The sequence below is a fragment of the Argentina silus genome, assembly GCF_951799395.1.
Source record: "Argentina silus genome assembly, chromosome: 3".
Lineage (NCBI taxonomy): Eukaryota > Metazoa > Chordata > Actinopteri > Argentiniformes > Argentinidae > Argentina > Argentina silus.
This window is the reverse complement of record NC_139657.1, coordinates 20,560,740-20,583,389: the sequence shown is the minus strand read 5'-3', so window position 1 is coordinate 20,583,389 and position 22,650 is coordinate 20,560,740. Positions and strand designations below refer to the sequence as shown.

The 22,650-nt window shown below is 43.4% G+C and overlaps 1 protein-coding gene across 1 annotated transcript; it reads right to left on the bottom strand.

Annotated features, from left to right (window-relative positions):
* Positions 1-374: 374 nt before the first annotated feature.
* Positions 375-21,911, bottom strand: LOC310802710 (neuronal cell adhesion molecule-like; the record flags this gene model as incomplete). Its single annotated transcript, XM_083667240.1, has 31 exons — positions 375-609; positions 4,825-4,903; positions 5,047-5,178; positions 6,075-6,230; positions 7,024-7,134; positions 8,050-8,106; positions 8,656-8,697; positions 9,577-9,753; positions 10,272-10,394; positions 10,585-10,780; positions 10,914-11,029; positions 11,212-11,437; positions 11,600-11,670; positions 11,817-12,014; positions 12,540-12,641; positions 13,485-13,514; positions 13,856-13,980; positions 14,227-14,374; positions 14,602-14,768; positions 14,878-14,989; positions 15,081-15,224; positions 15,376-15,507; positions 15,762-15,946; positions 16,167-16,278; positions 17,321-17,377; positions 17,872-18,042; positions 18,468-18,590; positions 19,044-19,237; positions 19,459-19,564; positions 20,133-20,150; positions 21,827-21,911. The coding sequence occupies 31 exons, from the start codon at positions 21,909-21,911 to the stop codon at positions 375-377; spliced, it is 3,930 nt and encodes a 1,309-aa protein (XP_083523366.1).
* Positions 21,912-22,650: the final 739 nt, after the last annotated feature.

The following is a 22,650-nucleotide window of genomic DNA, read 5'->3' as shown; positions in this document are numbered from 1 at the left end:
AATACATGGTTGCAGATCATTGTAAGATTTTCATGCATTGTATTAGAATGGGATGTCCAGTTCCACTGAGGTCTAACTACCACTAAATCAATAGAAAATATACCACTGGCAGTCACCACATCCCTCTAAAAATTCAACGATTTCCAAATGATAGCGTACATTCCTCCAGTAGTCTTCCGCGTATCGTTTGTGTGTACAGTATGTATCTCACACGTGTCTGAAGTCTCTTATATATGTGACAGTGTGACAAGTTCTGAGTGGTGATGGGGTCATGTGATGATGATAAGCCACACGGTGATGGGACAGCCCTGTGAGATAGATGAGGGGATTGAACAGTCACTGCTGCAGCGCTTCCTACTGGCCCAGCTGTCTGGCTACACAAAGGAGTTCATGGCATTAACAGGAGAGGGCGCCTCTGAACTCTCGCAGCCCTGGGCAATGTGGCTCTGTGTCTTTCCGCTATACTGTCCAATAAAAGACCCGTCCTCGTTGAACTGTCCGTCTCCGCCTTCCCCGTAGTCAACTAAACTGTCGTCACTGTCGTCTCTCTTTACCGTCCCGTTTGACGGCGTGCGGCTCCCTTTTAATGGTTTATGGTCTTCATTGTCACTAGGAGAAAATAACATGCAGGTGTTACAGGTGAAATGATGACAGATGTCACAAGGAGTTTAGTTGTTTTTTTTAGATGGAGCATTGAAACACCGCCAATTACGTTGCTACCCAAATCACTTAGGTAGGTAGTTTTGTCATTTTCCAACAGTTTTGCAAAGTAAGATAGCCTAAGATCTGGATTCATTAGATCGATCCAAATCACAAACATTTAGGCAATCTTTTTTTCTTCAAGTAGGCTATATACTGTATATCGGGTAATATCAGATTCTACTTTTGATAATAGCCAACTAAGAAAACATCATAAATTGGGTAACATGTTTGATTCAAAGGTATCTTTGACACCTTTGATGTCAGACTTTTCTGTCCATTACATATTTGAATTTGGTCTTGCCCCAAGTCTAAAAAAAATGGTAGACGTGAGCGATAAGTTGGTTTCCATCACGCAACAGGGGAATACAAGCAAAATCATACCAAATTCCCCCTGAAACCAAAACATGAGGTGGAAAACGTGATGTGCGTTGCTTGATATAAACATTTTTCCTGACAAAGGTTGCAATGAAAATTCAAGGCAATGATATAAACAAATATGAAAAGCACATTTTCAGCCAACAGTCCCAAGCAAAACATCTACATTTTGATAACAAATGAAGAAACAGCAAAGAAAACTTTCTTTGGACATTAGTTAGTCAACATTCAAATCCATGTGAGGGGATGATTCATGGCAGTCAGAGCAGGTGAACCCTCCTTCATAAAGCCTTTATAATGCTGTTATAACACATGTTACAACAATTCACGAGTTTCTATCTATATATAAGTGCTAAAGGGCCCAAGCCACCAATAAACAATTGCACCATAGCTGAATCACTAAAAAAGACTGCATTTGACGTGTATGACATCATTATGTAGGCTTTATGACAGATTATTAGACTTAATGACAGTGGTGTAATCCAGGATGGTTTTGAAGCAGGCCTTTGTTTCTCCCAGTGGATACTGTTCATTAGACCCTCATTATCAGCCCTGGTCACCCCTCACATGCAAGTGTCCCCCTTACCTTCACTGAGACCAACCAATACACTATATCCCCCAATACACAGAGTGCAGGAGGAACATACAAATTGATCATAGAGAGATCCAGCTCTCATCACACACACACATACGTACACACACTGGGATCTATATGCTACAGTCATGGCCAAAACTATTGACACCCCTGCACTTCTTTCAGATAATGCACCACTTCTCCCAGAAAATTGTTGCAATTGCAAATGCTTTGGTATTCACATGTTTATTTATTTTGTTTGCAGTAGAACAACACACAAAAAAAAGCCAAATCTGATATTATTCCAAATGATTGACACCCTCAACTTAATATTTGGTAGCACACCCTTTGTAAAAAAATAACTGAAATCAATCACTTCCTGTAACCATGAATGAGTTTCTTACACCTCTCCACTGGAATTTTGGACCACTTTTCTTTTGCCAACTGCTCCAGGTCTCTCAGTTTTGAAGGGTGCCTTCTCCCAACTGCTGTTTTGAGATCTATTTTCTATGAGATTTAGATCTGGACTCATTGCTGGCCACTTCAGAACTCAGCGCTTTGTCCCAAACCATTTCTGGGTGCTTTTTGAAGTATGCTTTCAGTCATTGTCCTGCTGGAAGACCCATGACCTCTGACGGAGCCCCAGCTTTCTGACACTGGGCCCAACATTGCGCTACAAAATTCTTTGGTCGTCTTCAGATTTCATGATGCCATGCACACAGTCAAGGCATCCGGTGCCAGAAGCAGCAAAGCAACCCCAAAACATCTGTGAACCTCCACCATGTTTGACCGTAGGGACCGTGTTCTTTTCTTTGAAGGCCTCATTTCGTTTTCTTTAAACGGTACAATGATGTGCTTTACCAAAAAGCTCTATTTTGTCCTCTCATCTGTCCACAGGACGTTCTCCCAGAAGGATTTTGGCTTCCTCAGGTAAGTTTTAGCAATCTTCAGTCTGGTTTTTTTATGTGCCTCTGTGTCAGCAGTGGGGTCCTCCTGGGTCTCCTACAATAGCATCCCATTTCATTCAGATGGCGACGGATAGTGCGAGCTGACACTGTTGTACCCTGTGTCTGTAGGTCAGCTTGAATTTGTTTGGAAGTTGATCAAGGTTCTTTATCCACCATTCGAACAATCCTTTGTTGCAATCTTTCATCAATTTTTCTCTTCCATCCACGTCCAGGGAGATTAGCTACGGTGCCATGGGCTGTGAACTTCTTGATGACGTTGCGCACAGTGGACACAGGAACATTAAGATCTCTGGAGATGGATTTGTAGCCTTGAGATTGTCAATGCTTTTCCACAGTTTTGGTTCTCAAATCCTCTGACAATTCTTTGCTCTTCTTTCTTTTCTCCATGCTCAGTGTGGTACACACAGACACACAACACAATGGTTGAGTCAACCTTTCTCCATTTAAACTGGTTGCAAGTGTGATTTCTATATTGCCAGCACCTGTTACTTGCCACAGGTGAGTTTAAATACAAATTAAAGAAGCATCACATGCTTGAAATCCAATTATTTCTTACAATTTTGAAAAGGTGCCAATCATTTTGTCCAGTCCACTTTTGGAGTTCTATGTGGAATGATATCAGATTTGGCTTTTTTTCTCAGCTTTTTTTGTGTTGTTCTAATGCAAACAAAATAAATAAACATGTGAATACCAAAGCAACAATTTTCTGGGAGAAGCGGTGGATTATCTGAAACAAGTGCAGGGATGCCAATATTTTTGGCCATGACTGTATATGGTAAATATATATAACTGCATGTACTGTATGGTGATTCATCTGTGTTTTTCTTTGTGTGGCTATGTTTTGGGTTTGTCTAAGCATACATCACCCACAGTCAATGATTACATCACATACTGTATGCAGTAGGAACGTATGCAAGCTTAGCCTACAGTCAAACCAGCACAGCTCAGTTGAGTTAGTTTATGTCTTTATTGACATAAAGCTCCAGTTGACCTCATAAAGATGGCAAAGTATATTTTCACAAAGGCACTATATCATACATTTTGCCTTGTGACTTATTGTCTATTCTGTTACTTGAATTAACAGACTTAGTCTATTAAAGTTCTCATGTTATGATCATAAACTAGATTTACTATGTGGACAGAATAAGATTGGCTTCTAGCCGTATAAATAGCTCATGTCAGCACTAGAACAGTAGTGGCCAACTTTCCTCAAACATGCCAATAGGTTCATATTTTATATTATTATACATTTACTGTACATATCTATAATTTCATCCAAGACATTATTGCCTACATTAAGTTTCAGAATAAAGATCTTCACGCCATGCACATCAAACACCATTACTGTATATATTCATATGTATGTATCATCGCATAGAATTTATAGAACAGATTTACAGTATGTTTCAATACATGATACAAAAAATTAATATCAAATATATAAAGAAAACCATTATATAAATTGAAAAAAGCTGGACCAGTACAAAATAATGTTCAAAAACGCTATACATAAGTAAAGTGCTTAATTTTTTTTCTTATTCTGCATGTAATCAGAGAAGCAACCTAGAAAAGAGGATGCTAGCAAGCATAACTAGATAACTGCTTTTAGATTTACATTGATGAGTGTTCTTTTAATAAGCTTATGTATGCAAATATTAATACTGTATACTACTGTATATCTATTTATACACAAGCTGTATGTATGATGTACTGTATTAGTGTATAGGAATTCATTTTTGTTCGATAAAAGATTAGTGGGGCAGATATCTATACACGCCAGCTCTGAATACTGCAACTGAACTTTGTAAATTTTCCTGACAGTTTTGGGGACATTTTTACAAGAAAAGCCCCAAACCCTAAAATGGAGACCTGAATATGTACTGTATCCTGCTTCTCCAATGACGTAAAACAGTCAAACACATGTTATATCAATCCAGGCACACAAGCCACCAACACACAAAGCAGAGAAAGAATACTGTATGTCCCCGTCTGTGTCCCTGACCCCAAAACCCAAAGAAGATTCTTGTGCTTTGCTGTAGCGCCAGAGGGCTGCACTGCTGCTTCCTGTCCTAATGATGTCCTGTGGCAGTTGAAGGCCCAGGTGGAGGTCAGCTGTAGAAGGGGGGGGGGGCAGGTCTGGGGGGGAAGCGAGTGGGGCAGGGCAGGGAGAAATCTGGCCCACAAGCTCCAGAGGGCTTTTCTCACCTGTATTCCCCGAAAGTACAGTCATCCTCTTTCATGGGCTGGAACTCTGGGTCTGTGTGTGCGTCCTCCTTTTCTTTCACTGTGGAAAGAGATTCAGCAGATGTGTCCATTAAAACTGGTAGTCATGGATCAGGAGGTGGTTGTGGGGGAGTGTGTGGGGCAGTGTATGTGTTCGTGCGTGCATGTGTATGTAGCCAGTAGTTCAGAGAGAGTGACACCCACCTGGGTATTTGCCTCCCTTATTCCTCTGGATGAAGCAGATGATGAGGAGGACGAGGATGAGAAGGGCGATGGCACACATGAGGCCAATAAACCAGCCCTGGGTAGCGATGTCCACTTGTCTGCTTGCCATAGCTGGGCAAACGCAGAGGGGAGGAAGAGAAGACCACACACATGTTAATGACTGGCCGTGTTCATTTGCTTGAGGAAGGAATCGCGAAACTGTGGTTAATCTACATTGCCCATTGTTATCTCCCACCCATGATTGTCATTACAGTTAGATTACTAATTATGAATTTGCAGATGAAACGTAACCTTTCCTGAGTATGAAAGGAGGCTTTGCAAGAACCTTGCAGTACAGTGTCTGAGCAGGTAAGGTTACATATCACATATTGTTACTGTATGAGAAGATGTGGTTATAATATTACATATTGTTACAGAAACAGACAGTATTTAAGTTAGTTAAGTTAGACATCTCAAAGGGTGTAGCTGTCAGTGTATAAGTTACAGAATGTAAGACAAAGAGCTTTACTTGTAAATAACACACACTGTCCCACTTTTTCTTTTTCTCCTTCTTTCTCTCTCTCTCTCTCTCTTAAAGACACCACACACACAAACACACACACACACACACACACACACACACACAGAGTCAAAACCACAGGAGGGACAATTAGGTAGAACATTCAACAGCACGCATCCATCTTCTACTGCATCTGAGAATGACTCTCGGCACTCTCCAGAACATTTAGACTCTGTGCTCAAGTTCAACAACATACAGACAGGATGGCATCATGCAGGAAACTATCCAATCTACATCTCTACCGAACATGCCTAGAGAATGTTTCCATTATATGATCACAACAGATAGCTAATGTAACTGTTAAACCCATGCTTGATTGCATTGTAGGTACTGAAAACAGACGTGTGAGGTAGTAAAAAATGACACATCTAACAAACACACGTTTCTCTACACACGACACAGGGCAAGGCCAGGGCTGATGCCCGCAGCCGCATGCGTGCTGCCTCACCTGGGACCATAACCAATAGCTCATCGGAGTGGTGGACCGTCTGGTTGGAGTGACCTTTAGCGACCACTCGCACCCTATAGGACAGGCCCTCCTTTAAACCCTTCAGCACATAGGTCTGAGAGCCGTTTACATACTCTTTCTGCCACTCCTCTTCACCTATAGGAGAGCAGCAGGAAGAAAGGCACTTTGAAAGAGGGAAATGCAGCTCTCAGCTGAATAAGTTGGGATGGAGGTCATGCCAGGGTGATTTTATCTGTCATTAACTGCTCTATTGAAATACTAAATTAAAAGGTGGCACTAATGTTACAGCCAAAAGAGGATTCTATATTAGATTGAACTACTGTACATCTGTGAATGTAAATCAATGTTACATTTGATGGAATTCTGAAGTATAGTGATTTACAGAAACTCAAGGAATGTGTCTTGTGTTAGGAGATTTACAAGATGATACTGATAAGGAGTTCATAAAGGCACCTTAACCACTATTTTCCTGAAATTGAACTGATGAGGATTGAAAAGATGCATTTGAGCATGCTAATTGACTTATTGAATATATTCCAAAAACAGACTAGGTATAGGCGTGAGAGATCCATACTACAAAAGCACTGTGTGTTTTTTCATTCTCAATGCAGGTCAATACAAATTGTAGGGATCTATCGTGAGTTCCTTTACCATAGGATATTACCAGATTGGGCCAATTCGTTTTAATGTAGTACTTGATCAAATTTGTACCAATGCAATATTCTGTGTTCTAGCCAATAACAAAAAAACGATTTCAATAATCTGATCACAGGCGATCTTATTTAACACATCAAGGCCAAAGTTTGCCGCAGCCAGCCAGCCAGCTCCTAATGTTATTTATACACCTGCAGCAGCCAATTATTGAGTAGGAGTCTCTTGCCACCTATGTTTGAGTGTAACTGACAGATATAGAAGAGTGATGTCTTACTGTTGTTCTTTACTATATACTCTACATAAACATTTTTCTCCAGTCCCCAGTATTCCCAACTGATAAGAGCACCGTCCTCTTGCACGGAGGAGCTAACGTTCCCAAAAGCCGCTGAGCACACAAGAAAGAAGACAATCATGAGGCTCACAGGTCAAAGGTGAAAGGTCAGGTCAAAACATTTTCTGCTACTTCAACTGTTAATGCTGAGAATGTTTCCTATACACCCTACAGTATACACTCATTGAACATTTTATTAGGAACACCCGTACACCTTCTCATGGTGGAGGTGGTGCAATGGTGTGGGGAATGTTTACTTGGCACACTTTGGGCCCATTAATACCAATCAATCATCGCTTGAATGCCACAGCCTATTTGAGTATTGTTGCTGACCATGTGCATTCCTTCATGGCCACAATTTACCCATCTTCTAATGGCTACTTCCAGCATGATAATGTACCATGTCACAAAGCAAAAGTAATCTCAAACTGGTTTCATGAACATGACAATAGTTCAGTGTTCTTCAGTGGCTTTCCCAGTCACCGAATCTGAATCCAATAGAACACCTTTGGGATGTGGTAGAACGGGAGATTCACAGCTTGAAAGTGCACCTGAAAAATGTCAATGCCGCGAAGAATTGAGGCTCTTTTGAGAGCAAAGGGAGGCCCTACCCAGTATTAGTATAGTGTTCCTAATGAAGTGCTCGGTGAGTGTATAACAATTGATTGAATTGCTGAATCTTTCTGAATCACACTAACCTTCCTACTGTATACTGACAAGGCTACCAACATCTGTCTATACATCACAGCACAGCACCTATAGATCAAAAGCAAAGGGAGCTAGACTTCCCATTGTAGTTTAACTTACTTTCTAATATATTTACAGTTCTTCCTTTGTCTAAAAGCCTTACAAACACATTACAGCTGTAAAGATAACTTATATGGAATACGCATTAAGGTAATAACATCCATCACTCTAAAAGCACTATAGGAATAAGGAGTGTAGGCAAGGTGACTAGAGCAGCTGTACCCTTGTGGAATGGGGGGCGTGGAGGTCGTGCTATGGGGGGTGAGGGTTTGGTGTTCCCTGAAACAACATGGAGAGGTATAAGACACACCACACACACACACACACACACACACACACACACACACACACACCACACACCACACACCACACACCACACACACACAGTACAGTAGCACACACTGCAGGCAAGGATACTTAGACAGTGAGGTTACACAGGTCCATTAGCATGCAGTGCAGTGCAAGCAACCCATGCAAGCAACCCATGCCAGGGGGAAAGCAGCACCAGCAGACATGGACATTGAGCAGTCACAAAGGGAAAATGAGAGGGTCAACGTCTCCATAACACATAAAAAACACAGGTACATCAAAACGCTTTGAAGACTCTTCTAGCTGTATGACAGAGGGTGTTGCAGCCAAGACACATCACATAATATCTTTCATTATCATTTTATTGAATTCAGTATGAATGGTCCTACTGGGTGGAGGGGTTTAGTGGAAGCAAGAGCAAGACTTTCAAAGGGGAATGCATGCTTGTAAGCTACTGGTCTTTGAAGGTATGTCTGTATGGGGGGCATGCGCACTTGGTGTGCCAGTGTACTACAGTACAGGTACCTGTGCCCACATCTACTGCAGGCTGATGCATAAGGGCTTAGAGAAGAACAGGACACAGGGGGAAGAGAGGTCACAGAGGGAAGAGAGGTTGACGTCATACATGGATGACCTCATGACCTCATGCTTCTGACAGGCTATCCCAACGTCTCTTAATGTATCGAGTGTCAAAACGGTGACAAACAGATGGGAAATGAACCAACAATGGATAACAGTGTCAAGGTGAACATGAAGAGTATTTAATAAAACCCTGAAGAATAGATGACGGGTCAAACATAGGACATACATACACACTTGACCAACAAGTTAACATGACGTTATATCTGACTCCAAAAGATATTTCATGGTTAATAATGATTGCATTGCTCATCCCTGTGTGACACACAATCAATCATATCGGATCTGATTTCTTCAGACACATTCCAATCGCAAAGGAATTGACAAATGGTAAGGGTGCGATTTCTTCAGGATGTCCGTCAGGCTCATTCAACTGTAAATAGGTATACGCATTTAAATCAAGGCTGGCGCCACCAGAATCCGTCTACAAACACACTCATGTTCAACTTGAGGTCTTGCGATGACACAGGGTTGAAAACACAGGGTTAGGCTATATCATGCTTGATTGGGTACATTGCTGTACACATTTCGCACACTGACTGACAAAACTGTAAACCCACACACTACAAACAAACTGACACGCCATGTAGTAGAAAACAACAAAATAGAGCACCATGCTTCATAAACAAGTATTAGACACAAAAGCAACATCTATTGTAGACTGAATGGACTTGAACCACTCAAAAATATATGCTTGTTGTTAAATGATACCCCATACCCTAACCATATTAATTCCCTACATCATCTACTGAATTCCAATAACGTTGAGGTTGTTGTGGCCATCAGAACTAGAACACTTACCTTCATCCATGATAGTGACAGCCTCCTCAGTAATGCTGGGCCCTGCTCCCTTGACAGTTTTGGCACTGAAATAGAACTTGTAGCGTGTGCTGTACTTGAGGTTGAGCAGTGTGATGGAGGTCTCGTTAGCAGGCAGGGCCAGCTCCTCCACCGGGCCCAGCTCATTGGAGCTATTGACTGGAGAGGCGGAGGAGGGGTAGCGAGATGAGATGGAATGGGATGGGAAGGGATGGGTTGGGGGTGGGGTTAAGGGTCGAGAGTGGAGGGATTGAGGGGATGTAGCGAGATGAGATGGGGGTTGGGAGGGATGGATGGAGGGTGGGGGTAGAAGTGACATCAGATTATCCATAAATCTGTGCTCTTGTCGTTTCTGAGCTCCTTACTGTGGCTCCCAACCCTATTGTTTTATGAAGACTCTAAAGTAACTATTGTACACAGACTTAACATCACCTCTGTTCACATGGTGCTGGTAATACACAGACAACACAGAAAAGATTACAGACTACAGTACATGGAAGATGGTGCCCCTGGAATTTCTCTATTGCTCTAGTCATCTAATATCAAAGGCTAAAATACTGCTAATTGTTACAGCTCCTTCCATCAACACTGACTGAGCCTTTAATGTTGAAAGCCCACTACCAAACCAATGAAACCCTCTGTGTAGAACAGTGTAGTAATGTTGCCATGAGGCTCACCTGGCTGGTATTTGAGGGTGTAGCCAGTCAAGTGGCCATTGCGGTCATAGGGAGGACCCCACTGCAGGGTCAGAGAGTCCAGGTTGGGGTTAGTGATCCTGAGGAAAGATGGCCTCCCCGGGACTGTACAATAGACAAGAAATGACAGCATGTGAGCACTGAAATATATTGCCCAATTAAGAGTATTTCATTAACACAGTATGTACTGAGTGCTGGTGATTTTCTATTGTAATGTTTTGTCAGTACTTTAGTCAAAGGGCCGTGACATTAGTCTTTCTATTCAGATGGAATAAGAGTGTGTGGTTACTCCTACCTCCCTCGGGGGTCTCAAACTTCTGGTTGGGGCTGGGGGGCCCCTCTCCCCTGCCGTTGTAGACCCTGATGTTGAAGGAGTAGAGGCTGAAGGGGTGCAGCCCAGGCAACATGCCGTGGCTTCTATTCCCATTGAAGGACAGGACCTGCTGCTCCGCATGGTGCTTATGGAGGCTCCTCTCCTTCCAGTAGTACAACTGGCAAACAAAGACACTGTCAGTATGCACAGGGTGTGTGTGTGTGTGTGTGTGTGTGTGTGTGTGTGTGTGTGTGTGTGTGTGTGTGTGTGCGTGTGTTGATCTCAGTTTGAGGCAGTCTGCGTCACTGTACCTTGTATCCCTTCAGATGTCCCCGCACTGCCTTATGCGGGACAGGCTCCCAGTGCACCTCAGCCAAAGTGCTGTTGATCACCTGGACCTGGACGTTGTCTGGAGCTGCCACTGGCACTGTAGCAAACAAAGAGGGACACAACACAGCAACATTAAGGTAAACAATGACACCACTAAATATTACAGAATTCAAACTACTGCAACCGTTACAGTTGCTACTGTATAATCCCTGCAGATACAATTAAACAGCAATAGAGTTTGGAGACATGCAAAGTCTCCAAAAAGGCAGAGTGACTCACAGTCTTCTCCAGAGTGGCCGACAACCATTGTGGGCTCAGGTCCAATCCCGTAGTCGTTGATGGCCTGCACCTTCACCTCGTAGGGGACAAACGTGGGCGTACCCGACACCACAAACCTGGAGACATTAGCCACAGTCACTGATGTCCACTCCATGTCCACCTCCTTCTGTCTCCACATCACTTTATACTGCAGACCAGGGCCGTTGGACTGAAGGCCAGATAGTTGCTGGTGGTGGAATGGAGGCACAGTGATTAGGTTAGACTACTGAAAACAGAGAAACTATGCAACTTCTGAAGCTAAGGGTTATTTAGTATGTATGTATATGAGAGCGCTCAGATTGAATTACATTGGCTAAGAGCATCACATTAATTCGCAGGTATCTCTTACCTTCCATGATATCACAAGGTTGTCATGCTCAGTTCCATTGCCTTCAACTCCTGAGGGGTTCTCATCTGGGCCTAGTAGAAGAAACAATCAGGTTTATTGTTATAGAGTAACTTCTTAACATTATGACACTTAACATTATGAATTCTAAGTATCATCACTATTTTCACTATAACCAAAACCATGCAACCAATCCCATGAACAAGTAAATGTTATGGACCTGCTGGGTTGGTCTTGTGCATCCTGGAGGGGAAGCTGGGGTGGCTGAGGCCCACAGCATTGAGTGCCAATACTCTGAAGGTGTAGTGGACGTAGGGCGAGAGCTTGAGGTGGGCCGTGGTCTTGGTCCCAGGGACCTCCGTCAGGTTGTGCCAGAGGCCATGGTGGTGGAGGGAGTCCTCATACTGGATGAGGAATTCTGTGTAGAAAAGAGACAAAAAGTGGTTACTGATTGCTGAGAATTAATGTAATGATGGGTTGATTGGGCTTTTTCTTACACCACAACATTGAGGAGAATTTCACTATCAGTGGAAAATACATACTGTATATTTGAAAAGTTTTTTTATAATTATTTGGTTAATTAACAATCATTAAAATATATGCACATACTGTATGCCTGTACTCTAAAGCGAACCCTGGGCTTGATATTATCAGAACCCACACATTTGAATACCCATAGAATCATTAAAGACATATTATATGCGTAGTGCAAGCATCATTAGCAAGTGCTCTGAGTCTAAGTAGTTCCTAACATCATTAGCATATATCTGATTGACTACACTTAATGTCACTAGCACAGCTAGAGGATGGTGTCAGAATAGTAATAGTAGACACCATTACTAATCACAGGGTGCTGTGAATAGCGATAACGTTACATACAAACACACACACACACACACACACACACACACACACATACACACACACACACACACACACATACTGTGGATAGGGCTGTTATGTTCATCTCCAGGGATCCAGGTGAGCTGGACACTCTTTGGTGTCTGGTCAGTCAACTCCAGGTCAGTTGGGGGGTCTGGTTGTTCTGGAAAAGATACAAATGGATAACAGCTTGAGAAGAGTACCTATTACAGTGACAACAGAACATCAATATTGAGAAGTTTAACAAAAGGAGCTGGACGTAGTCCAGCCTTGGAAACACAGATCTTTCAATCGTCTTAACCTGCTTTCATTTAGCTTTGTAATCCTGTATATACAGCTTACATGCAGACTGTCATGCATCTGTAGATCTAACCAGCTCATAACACAGAATATTGTTAAATTGATACCAAAATCATCCTGTGCGAAATAGAGCCCTCAGCTCACTAGACAGGCAAAATGGATGTTCATGTTTTGGAGCAGTAATGCAGAGCAGCATGCATGCTTCTCACAAATGAGCTGGGTGGAAATGCTGCACTTCAAAGGGAACCCACTGTGTGACGGGTAGACGGCAGCTTATCTCCACATTTTGCATTTAAAGACAGTAGTAATGTCTCCACAGCCTAAAAGCCCAATGTGCTGTATCGATGATGAATGAACTCACCACATGCAAAACAATATGAAACCCTTTTAATAGGGAGAAAAAATTGTCTAACTGAATTTAAAAACAGAATGCAATGGAATAAACTCTTTAAGTCAAAAAGACCTTAAAAGTAATGGTGCTAAATCAAAATGTCTGTGTGTCTATCTGTCTATCTGTCTGTATGTCTGTCAGTCCGGATGCTGGTGATGTCATAAAACAAACACAGTTGATGATGATCACATCTGCAGAGCACAGCATGCTTGACAATGCAGACCAAACAGTTTGGTCTCACAAACACACACACAAGGCCACATTGGGAGCATAGCTGGGTGCTTATAGCTGGGGCTTGTGTTGCTGCTGGTTTACCGTAGACGATAGCTGGAGTTGGAGTGACCTCTGCAAGGTAGGGGAGCAGGAGTGAGGTAGTAGGGGGTTTAGTGGTTAGTAGCACAACAACATAGAACACCGACTGTATCATACTCTCTGGCTTCATATTAAGGCACAGAAACAGTACAATAATGTTGACATTAATTGAGACACCTCTAATAGTGTTTCCCGCATTCTAAAGCCTTCAACCTAAGCTGCAGTCTGTTGTGTTAAGTAAGAAAAGTAATCTCAATTGTTACAAATTCACATGACAAGCATAAAAGAGAATCCACAATAATAGTTTTAAGGGAGGAATTCATCATTTACAGCTTCACACTGGTATATAGAAGCGTATAAGGGGGTAAACCCACCAACTACAGTGAGCAATGCGCTGGCAGAGTCCTGGTCCAGAGTGGTGTTCATGATACAGGTGTAGGTTCCCTCATCGTTCTCTGTCACGTCTGTTATGATCAGGCTGTCAGAGTCCACAACAAACCTGGAAACACAACACAGACATAACCAAATCAAGTCAATTCAATCAAAACATATGTCTATTTAATGATGTCCTTGTTCATAGACTGCTTTCAGGGTAAGGAAACAAATAAGTGTTTTATAATTTGGGGGAACTATCCCTTTAATATCTGGATTGGTCAAAATGTTGTATCACATGATGCAGAAATGCTCTCAAGCTAAATGCTTACTCGTAGTAGCAGTGTGTTCAGACATGAGTGCTAACACTGACCTCTCGTCGTCAGGCAGCTCTCCGTGGTCTTTGAGCCAGGTCATGGTAGGGATGAGTGAGGGGTCGTGTTTCACCTTACACTCAAACACCACACTCCTGCTCCTCTGCACCACCTTGTACTCCGGCTGCTTCAGGATCCTGGTGGGCTCTGAGAGGACAGGACGGGGGCAGAATGGGGTCATTATCATTCCAAAAATGACATTGAGATTACTTCACAGCCTGTTTAGGGTAGTTTCCTTGAAAGCCGTTTGTAATTGATCGTTTAAGGCAGTTTATATCCCATATGGTTATAGAGTTTTAAATGATGCAGCATGTTATGAGAAAGAATAGTTTGGTCTTCTCTCTCTGTCCTCTCCAAGGTAAGGTGTTTCTCACCTTTGACCTCCAGGTAGATGTGGTTCTCAGAAATGCCCAGGGAGTTGCTGGCAACACAGGTGTATTTTCCACTGTTGAAGGCCTGGGCCACGTGGATCTCCAGGGTGCCGTTCTCATGCTGCACATAGGGGTCCCCGTCCAGAGTGCTGGAGCGACTGTCCTTAAACCTGAGAGAGAGGGGCAACCATGGGGCCTGAGCTTTTAGGATTGGGCTACGATTATTGAAAACACACATACAGTTTATGAGGAATTTGTATTTCCTGGTCATGACCTCACCATGTGATATCGGGGATTGGCGACCCGAAGGAGTAACAGTCCATCAGGGCAGGATTGTTTCTGATGACCTGGTATACTTTGTTGGCTGGGGTCAGCACTCTGGGTGATTCAGCTGTGGTCAGATTACAACAAAGGTATATCAATGTTCTGATATATTCTGATCAATAATACTGAGGACTGAGTTCAAATAGGTGTCAACTCACAGAGAATATTGACAAAGGCGTTGGCCAGAAGGTAGCCGTATTCGTTGGAGGCGTTACATTGGTAGACTGCACTGGATCCAGTCTGCACCTCAGTGAAGATGATGGTATCATCCTCCACCTTTCTACTTGGATCTTTAGGCGAATCTATTAGAGGTTTAAAACACATTCATAAATACAACGCAAACTAAAATAAACATACTAAATCTAAACCTAATCTTAGAGATTTAATTTAGTCTGTGGAATACAATGGTGTGAGCTGTAAGTGGATAAGAGCCATATGGGCAGCGCCACTCACTCTCTATGGAGATGCCATTCATGGCCCAGGTGATAGTTGGCTTGGGCGTGCCATTGGCCCTGCAGATCAGAACCCCTGTCTCTCTGGGAGCCAGCACCAGGTTCTTGGGCATTGTGATCCAGTATGGGGCGGCTGAGAGAGGGAACAGAACAGAAGGCAGGCTGGTTAGTTAATGACTATGGCTGTGCCCTCTGCCTCGATATGAACCATTTATAAATCAATAAGACAGAGGAGACACAGCCGGGAGGCAGATGGCCCACTCAGATGTGCCTCTCTCTCTCTTTCTCTCTCTCTCTCTCTCTTCTTTCTTTTGCTCTCTTTCTCACTGTCACTCTCTCTCTCTGTCTCTCCCTCTCTCTCTTTCTCTCATGTCTTTTGTCACAGACCTTTGACAGTGACATGGATGGTGTGGTGGACGTGGGCCATGCGGTTCCTGGCCGTGCAGCGGTAGTCCCCGGCATCCGCCTCCGACACGTCCACAATGCGCAGGGTCTTCTGGAAGTGCAGGAAGGAGGTGCGCTTGGCGGGGAACTCCCCGCTTACTTTACTCCAGGAGATCTCTGGGGTCGGCCTGACAGGGATGGAATGGGAGGAAAGGAAAGGAAAGGGTGGAGGGAAAGAGAGAGATGGAAAAACAGAAAGTGAGAGACAGAAAAAAAATACAAGACGAAGAAAGTCAGAGAGAGAGAGAGAGAACAAGAAGTCTGCCTGTTCAGATCTGCTTGTTCCATAAACACATATCAGGGATAGTTAATGTAAGCTATTGATATTTCCTCTGCAGTGCGACTTACAATCCTTCAGCAATACACTCCATCTCCAGGACCTGTCCTCTCAGAACATTCTTGGTGCTGGAGGTGCCAGAGGGGATGAGGAAGGTGGGTCTCCTCTCCTCCGTTGGGCTTTCTGGAGTCACAATGGGTCACAGTCAACAATTACAACATTAATTCTCTACTGTACTACCAGCCAGTACCACTGTGTAGGGCCAAGGCCAGGCCATTCACACTCACACACACTTCCTCACTCAGGTCAAGGGTTAGCACTGTAGTAAGAGGGTGTGGACCTAGAATATCATATGTTTTCCTATATAAAATTGAGATGAGGGTAGGTCGCTCAAAGGGATCATGGTTGGGTACAAATTCATGAGTTCAACAAATGGTGGTTGTGATGACAACAATGATGATGCATGTAAACATGAATTGAGGACATGCAAGCTGTTCTGTAAGGTTCACTTTCTAAGGTTATAGCTTGTTGTCTCTGCTGTCACTGACATCTCTACAGTGTGCCAGACAGACGGAAAAATGATGTTCTTGCAAACAATGACAAATGAACTGAACTGAAAGGAAATGAAAGTTGGCTGGGGCAGAAGAGTGTTAAAAGTAGATTGAGAGGAAAGAGAGTTAGGTTGACTGGGAGTGAAGAATAACAGATTGCAGTTTTGGTCATTTGACATCTGGTTGCAGTGTTTTGATTGGTCTTTGACAGCTTTTCTATTTGTCAAAATATGATAAGATTTGTGGCTGTTTTGAATGAAAAGGCCTTATTGACTGACAATTACAAGTCAATAAACATTACACAAACATCTGCTTAATCCAAACAGGTTGTACTTAGTTAATGGAGAATGCTTTTGAGAATGAGAATGCTTTTCAAACGTAAACATTTATTTAAAATACAATGCAGATGTCCTTTGTCCATTTGGAATGATTTACAGGATATACTGTATGCAGGGCAAAAGAGGAACCATCATGCAGTGGTACATTTTAGTCATTTGAAATTATGTTAATAAACAGTTGCTGTGGGAGAATATTAAGTCCTTCACAAAATGTTATTCATTGGACGAGTTAGGGTCAGAGGTGGGGTAAGGTTTAGGTTTAGGGGTTTAATGTTAGTGGTTGACTTGTTGGTAAACTACGGGAGGGACAAATCACTAGGGGGTGCCAAAACTCACCACTAAAAAAAACTGTTTCATTGTAAAAAGCTGCCATTGTCTCATTGATTGCATCCACTGTAACACAATAGAAAATCAAACATGCCACAAGTTGAAGTCATCGAGTGATATCAAAGCAATAAAGTGATTAAAGTGACAACTAAACATGAATGCTCAAAATCAAACTGTGGATATAAAATGGTAAATGACTTCTCACAACTCATAGATAAAGAAATAGATGGTCATCAAATCTTGTGTGTGAATCTGGTGGCGACAATGTGGCGTCATGGCAGTGGAAAATGCTAGACTGCATGAGAAGCCCTTTTGTTGTTGAGGGCGAGTGTACAGCGTATGAAAGCAGAAGCCTTACAAAAGCAATAAATTGAGTGGCTGCATTGCATATGATCTTGGACAATGTGCCTTTTCATCATTTTTTTCATTCGACTACTACTGGCGTTATTGAGGTTGGCATCATAGATAGGAAACACAGTTTCCCTCCTACACATTCTGACACACACACACACACACACACACACACACACACACACACACACACACACACACACACTTACTGTTGAGGACCTTGACGGCAATGGGCTGTTTCTGCTGAATTGTCTGTGTGTATGGGAAGCGAGCGTAGCAAATGTAGTCATTCCTGGAGTCCTCTTTCAGCATGTTAGAGAAATACAGGTCTCCGTTTAGAGCCTGGGATACCCTGCTGCTCTGAGGCAGTCTCTGGAAGTCTGAGAACGGGAGCAATTAGGAGAAATGTCAGTCCTACTGGGCCAATGGGCTAATGTTTAATTGCAAGAGGGATACATGTTGAACAGTGGAAGCTGGAGTTAGAAATCGTAGGACGGGCTCATTGTAATGCATGGCATGGAATGAGGAATGGCGTCAAAAATGTGTTTGATGCCATTCCTTATTCCATTTCATGCAATTTGACGTGGAGTTATAAGTTACTGATGGAGTTGGAGTTACTCCACCAGCCTACCCTGATGTTGAAACCCAACAGGGCAGGCTTCAAGATTTAACCGATCAGATTCGGGGAGTATTCTAGTACCTGTTACCTGTTGTCCTTAGTCATTAAATATGATCCAGCTAAAATATGTCACAATGTACTGTATATGCAGTTACAGGTCTGTATGTGCCTTAAAGGCAGACTTACTGTTGTCCATCCAGAATATCAAGGGCGGGGGCAAGCCAGCAGGTGGTCTGCAATGTAACACCAGGGACACACCCTCCTGCACAATGATTGCCTCATTTCTCTCCTTCGACCACAAAGGGGACCCTGGAGAGAAGGAGGGAGAGACACACAAGTTACTCATTGGTCCCAAATATAAGCCAGGAAAACGTGGCATATGAGACAGAGGAATTGAGAGCATTTCATTGAGATGGACTGGGAGGACAAGGGGAAATGAAGGGAATTAGTTCAGACTACCATACTGCAATGCTAGAGGTAGGTTCAAAGGAAGGTTAAGGTGTATCCAGGAATCAAGCATGCTGTTTTCTTCCCACGCTACAGTAATGTTACCTTCCAAGAAGAGAGTTTTGAAGATGGAAACAATGTCTTATTTGTTTAAAAGAAAAGAGAGAAAGGGAAAGTTGAATGTTTACAAATGAAATATGTTTACATCACAGATGTGCTGAGCAGAAGAATGGAGTGAGACAGAAAGCTGCAGCATGAGAGGAAATTATTGAGATGAGATGGTTTGGAGAAATGTGCAGTGTTGGTGATGCTTACTGGACTGGCGGATGACGATGTTGTTGGACAAGGCGGTGCCATGCTCGTTCCTGGACATGCACTGGTAGACCCCCTCGTAGGACTCCACATTCTCCCCACTGATGTCCACCACTAGGGTACCAGAGTGGGGCTTCATGGTCACCTTAGGGTCCAGGTCTATGTCAAAGTGGGTCCCATTTCTGGTCCAGGAGAAGCTGCAAGTACAATGACAAATAAAATAAGAGCAATACAAATACAATAGAGCAAATAAAATAAGTTTGCTGGCATATTACTCATGTACTGTACATGTATTAGTAAAAGTATTAGTAGGGCATTGAGGGGTACCAGATGCTTGTGATTAAATGTATTGAGGATTAGCTTGGGCAGGGCAGAGAGAATGTGGGCACATTGTGATAGTATTTAGATGGAGTCCCACCTGGGATGAGGCTTCCCCTTGGCATCACAGTGGATAACAATGTTCTCCCTGGGGTCGATGATGTAATCCTTGGGAGACTGGTGAGTTATGGTTGGCGGCTGCGGCACTATGGCGATCACACAGAGAGAGGGACATTCAATCACTGATGTTTCTGCATAAGTAAGCTGTTTTCTATTGCTATCGACCACACAACGAATCACAACATTGCATGCAGGCTCACTACACTTAATCTAATCAGGGTAAATAGCTGACGTTATAACAAAGAGCTCAAATAGCCAAATGAGAACGACAGAAAAACAAATGCATGCAGTGGAGATCAGTACTTTAAGGATATTCATCATGATCGTTATCTAAATGAATCTTTCTAAACAAACATTTTTAAAAAAGACTGAAATCTGAAATCATATGTTCTACAGTATGTGTTCTGTGGGAAAGCTTCCGATCACTCAAAAAAACCACACCATCAAAAGGAGCAAGCAATTAAACAATAGGATAATTCCATGCAAGTCCGACCAATGCTCAAACCCACTCAAACCAAATCTACACGGATAAGCGCAAAACAACAATAAAACAAACAAACAAAACAAAACAAAAAAAATAACAAATAATGCACTACAAGTCAAAAAGTGACTCTTGTGGTCACAGTCAATTCACACAGGCAAGATGGAACTTACATCCTTCCAGAACTTTAGCTTTTTCCCCAAGAATCAGCATAAATTAGTGACATGATAAAGAGAACCAGGCATTAGTGGTGAAAATAGAATCCCCTCACATATTCTCCTTCATTACATGGTTGATAACAGTTGAGTTTCCAGGCCTTGGACTGCAGTTTCCAAGCGGTCAATGATTCCAAACATTACTCACACAACATAGTTCTATTACCACATATTACTTGTCTTTCAGGCGACTCGGTTCGACCCCTCACTCAAGAAGGTTGCTCCCAAGGGAGTCTGCCCGAATGGATGTGGACATGCTTTGTGGAAGTCGGGCTCTCACAGTCTGCTCACCACGCCTTGGAGTAATCAATGCATGGACTGCCATTCTTGACTACTCGTTCTGTGAGCTATGCACTCTCCTGTATACTGAGGTTCTCGAACGTAGAGTCAGGTATGTGGAGGGTGTCGCTGCTGCGGAGTGCCCTGAAGGGGACATGGCACCGCAGCCCTATTCCAGAGATGGCCCCCTTGACTCTTCCTTCTTCGTTGAACCCACCTTGAGCCCCAGCTCGGCTAGGGCTCACAAGGACTTGAATGAAGAGGAGGACGACAGCAGCGGGGTTAGCAAACTTTCTGGCTGCACCTTAAACACAGAGTTCTCAGATGGTGATGGAGCCAATGGCACTGAACTGGACTCCCTTCCTTCTGCAAGGCCGCTACGTGGGAGGTGAAGGATGAGGTGCTTTTCAGGATGGACATGTCCTTCCTGGAAGCTGCACATAGAGCCACCTCCAAACTCAACCTTGAGCTCCTCAGGGTCCTGCCACCGCCCAAGAGGACGAGGCTAGATGGCATCATCATCAGGGTTTGTGATCAGTTGTTTGTCTGCTTTTCTAACCCTGCCAAGGTCTACACCGCCTCACCTGTTGGATAGTGGAGGCTATTGTTGAGACTTCCAATTGTCAGGGATTGCAGCCCCCTGTGGGGATCCATGTGCTCTTCTTCCAAGGTTTTACAGCCTGAACGTGATTGCGTCCTATATGGCACACACCGTCCTTAGTGCTGGGTTGGAGACTGTGTGATGTAGACAGGGTACATCCTTGTATCCGTACAGGTTTCCAGTTCGACCAGGAAATCGGGGGGTTTTGCAGTGTCCCATAGTGAGGGATTGAACTGAGTCGACTGAAAGATAACTAAAGGTAACAAATGTAACCAAAGTTTTCTGAAGTAAATGAGGGAGACCCCTCACCTCGTTGCCCCTCTTGCACTGAGCTTGTGAAGAGAGTTCCGCTGGATGAAATGGGCGCACTTGCTAGGTCCTATATATAGGACGGGTGGTAGGCAGGGCTATCTGCCTGCAAGTGTCACTGGCCTGTACCAGGCCTGATTGAATAGGGGTCTTCAGCGAAAGGTACACAATAGTGCATGTCCCATAGTGAGCGGTCTCCCTCATCTCCTTTAGAGAACCTGGGTTACATTTGTAACCTTTAGGTTTGAGTTGTGGTCTGCAAACACTTTATTAATAACACAGGCCTTATTCTTTTCTTTCATATTGGGGAAATGATATGAAGTGTTTTCACAACAAAACTAAGGAAACTGTTAAACAAGTTACATCTTTAAATAGAACATATTAAATAGAGCATATTCTGTTAGACTATTGCAGACTCAATATCCAAAGATTTGCATTTGCTTGAATGGGATATGTTCCTTACGGTCAAGTGGGACCTCCAGTGCGTTGGCATGGTGACCCAGGAACAGCACCAGGAGCACTGCGCCGATCCTCGTCCTCTCCATCATTGGTGTGTGACGTGTAGGCCGTCCCCAAGACACAGCAAAGTCACACCTCTCTCTCCTCAATCAGATTGCCTCAGACACATGCACATTCACAACTACAGAGAGAGAGAGAGAGAGAGAGCATGCGAGAGAAAGAGAGGGAGAGAGAGAGAGGGGTGGAAAATAGGAAGATATATCATTGTGTTGAACAGCACATCCAGTATCCAGGGTTATCGATCAGGAGTAGGACACATTGCAGATTACAGTTACATTAGCAGGTGAATGAAATAGTACAGTCACTACTCACAGCAGACAGAGAGAGACACATACAGATGGCCACGGCCATGGATCAATGCTACTTGCCATGCAATGGAGCTGGGAGCTATCATTTTAATCTAGTGCGCTCCGATAGGGAGCGACGTACCCCACATGGGTTCATTTAGCTCAGCTAATCACTGCCATGGCGTCTGCCATATCGATTACATCAGCCATGGATGACACGTCAGTGGACACTCTCACTCTCTCCTAATCTGAAACACCGACTGACTGAATAGCTGAGTGAAATGAGGTCACACCGAACACTGGGATGTCGTCGGAATACAGTACATCAGCAGTAGGAGGGGCTGGTGTTAGCATTATGGGAGATATCCTGTCACACAAGATGGTTTTGCTGTGATGCTCTCATTTCACAAGACAAATGCTAAATGGATAAGAGGGCAAGAGACCAGTTCGATACCTGTGTTTTTATCCGCAAGTTAAAGTT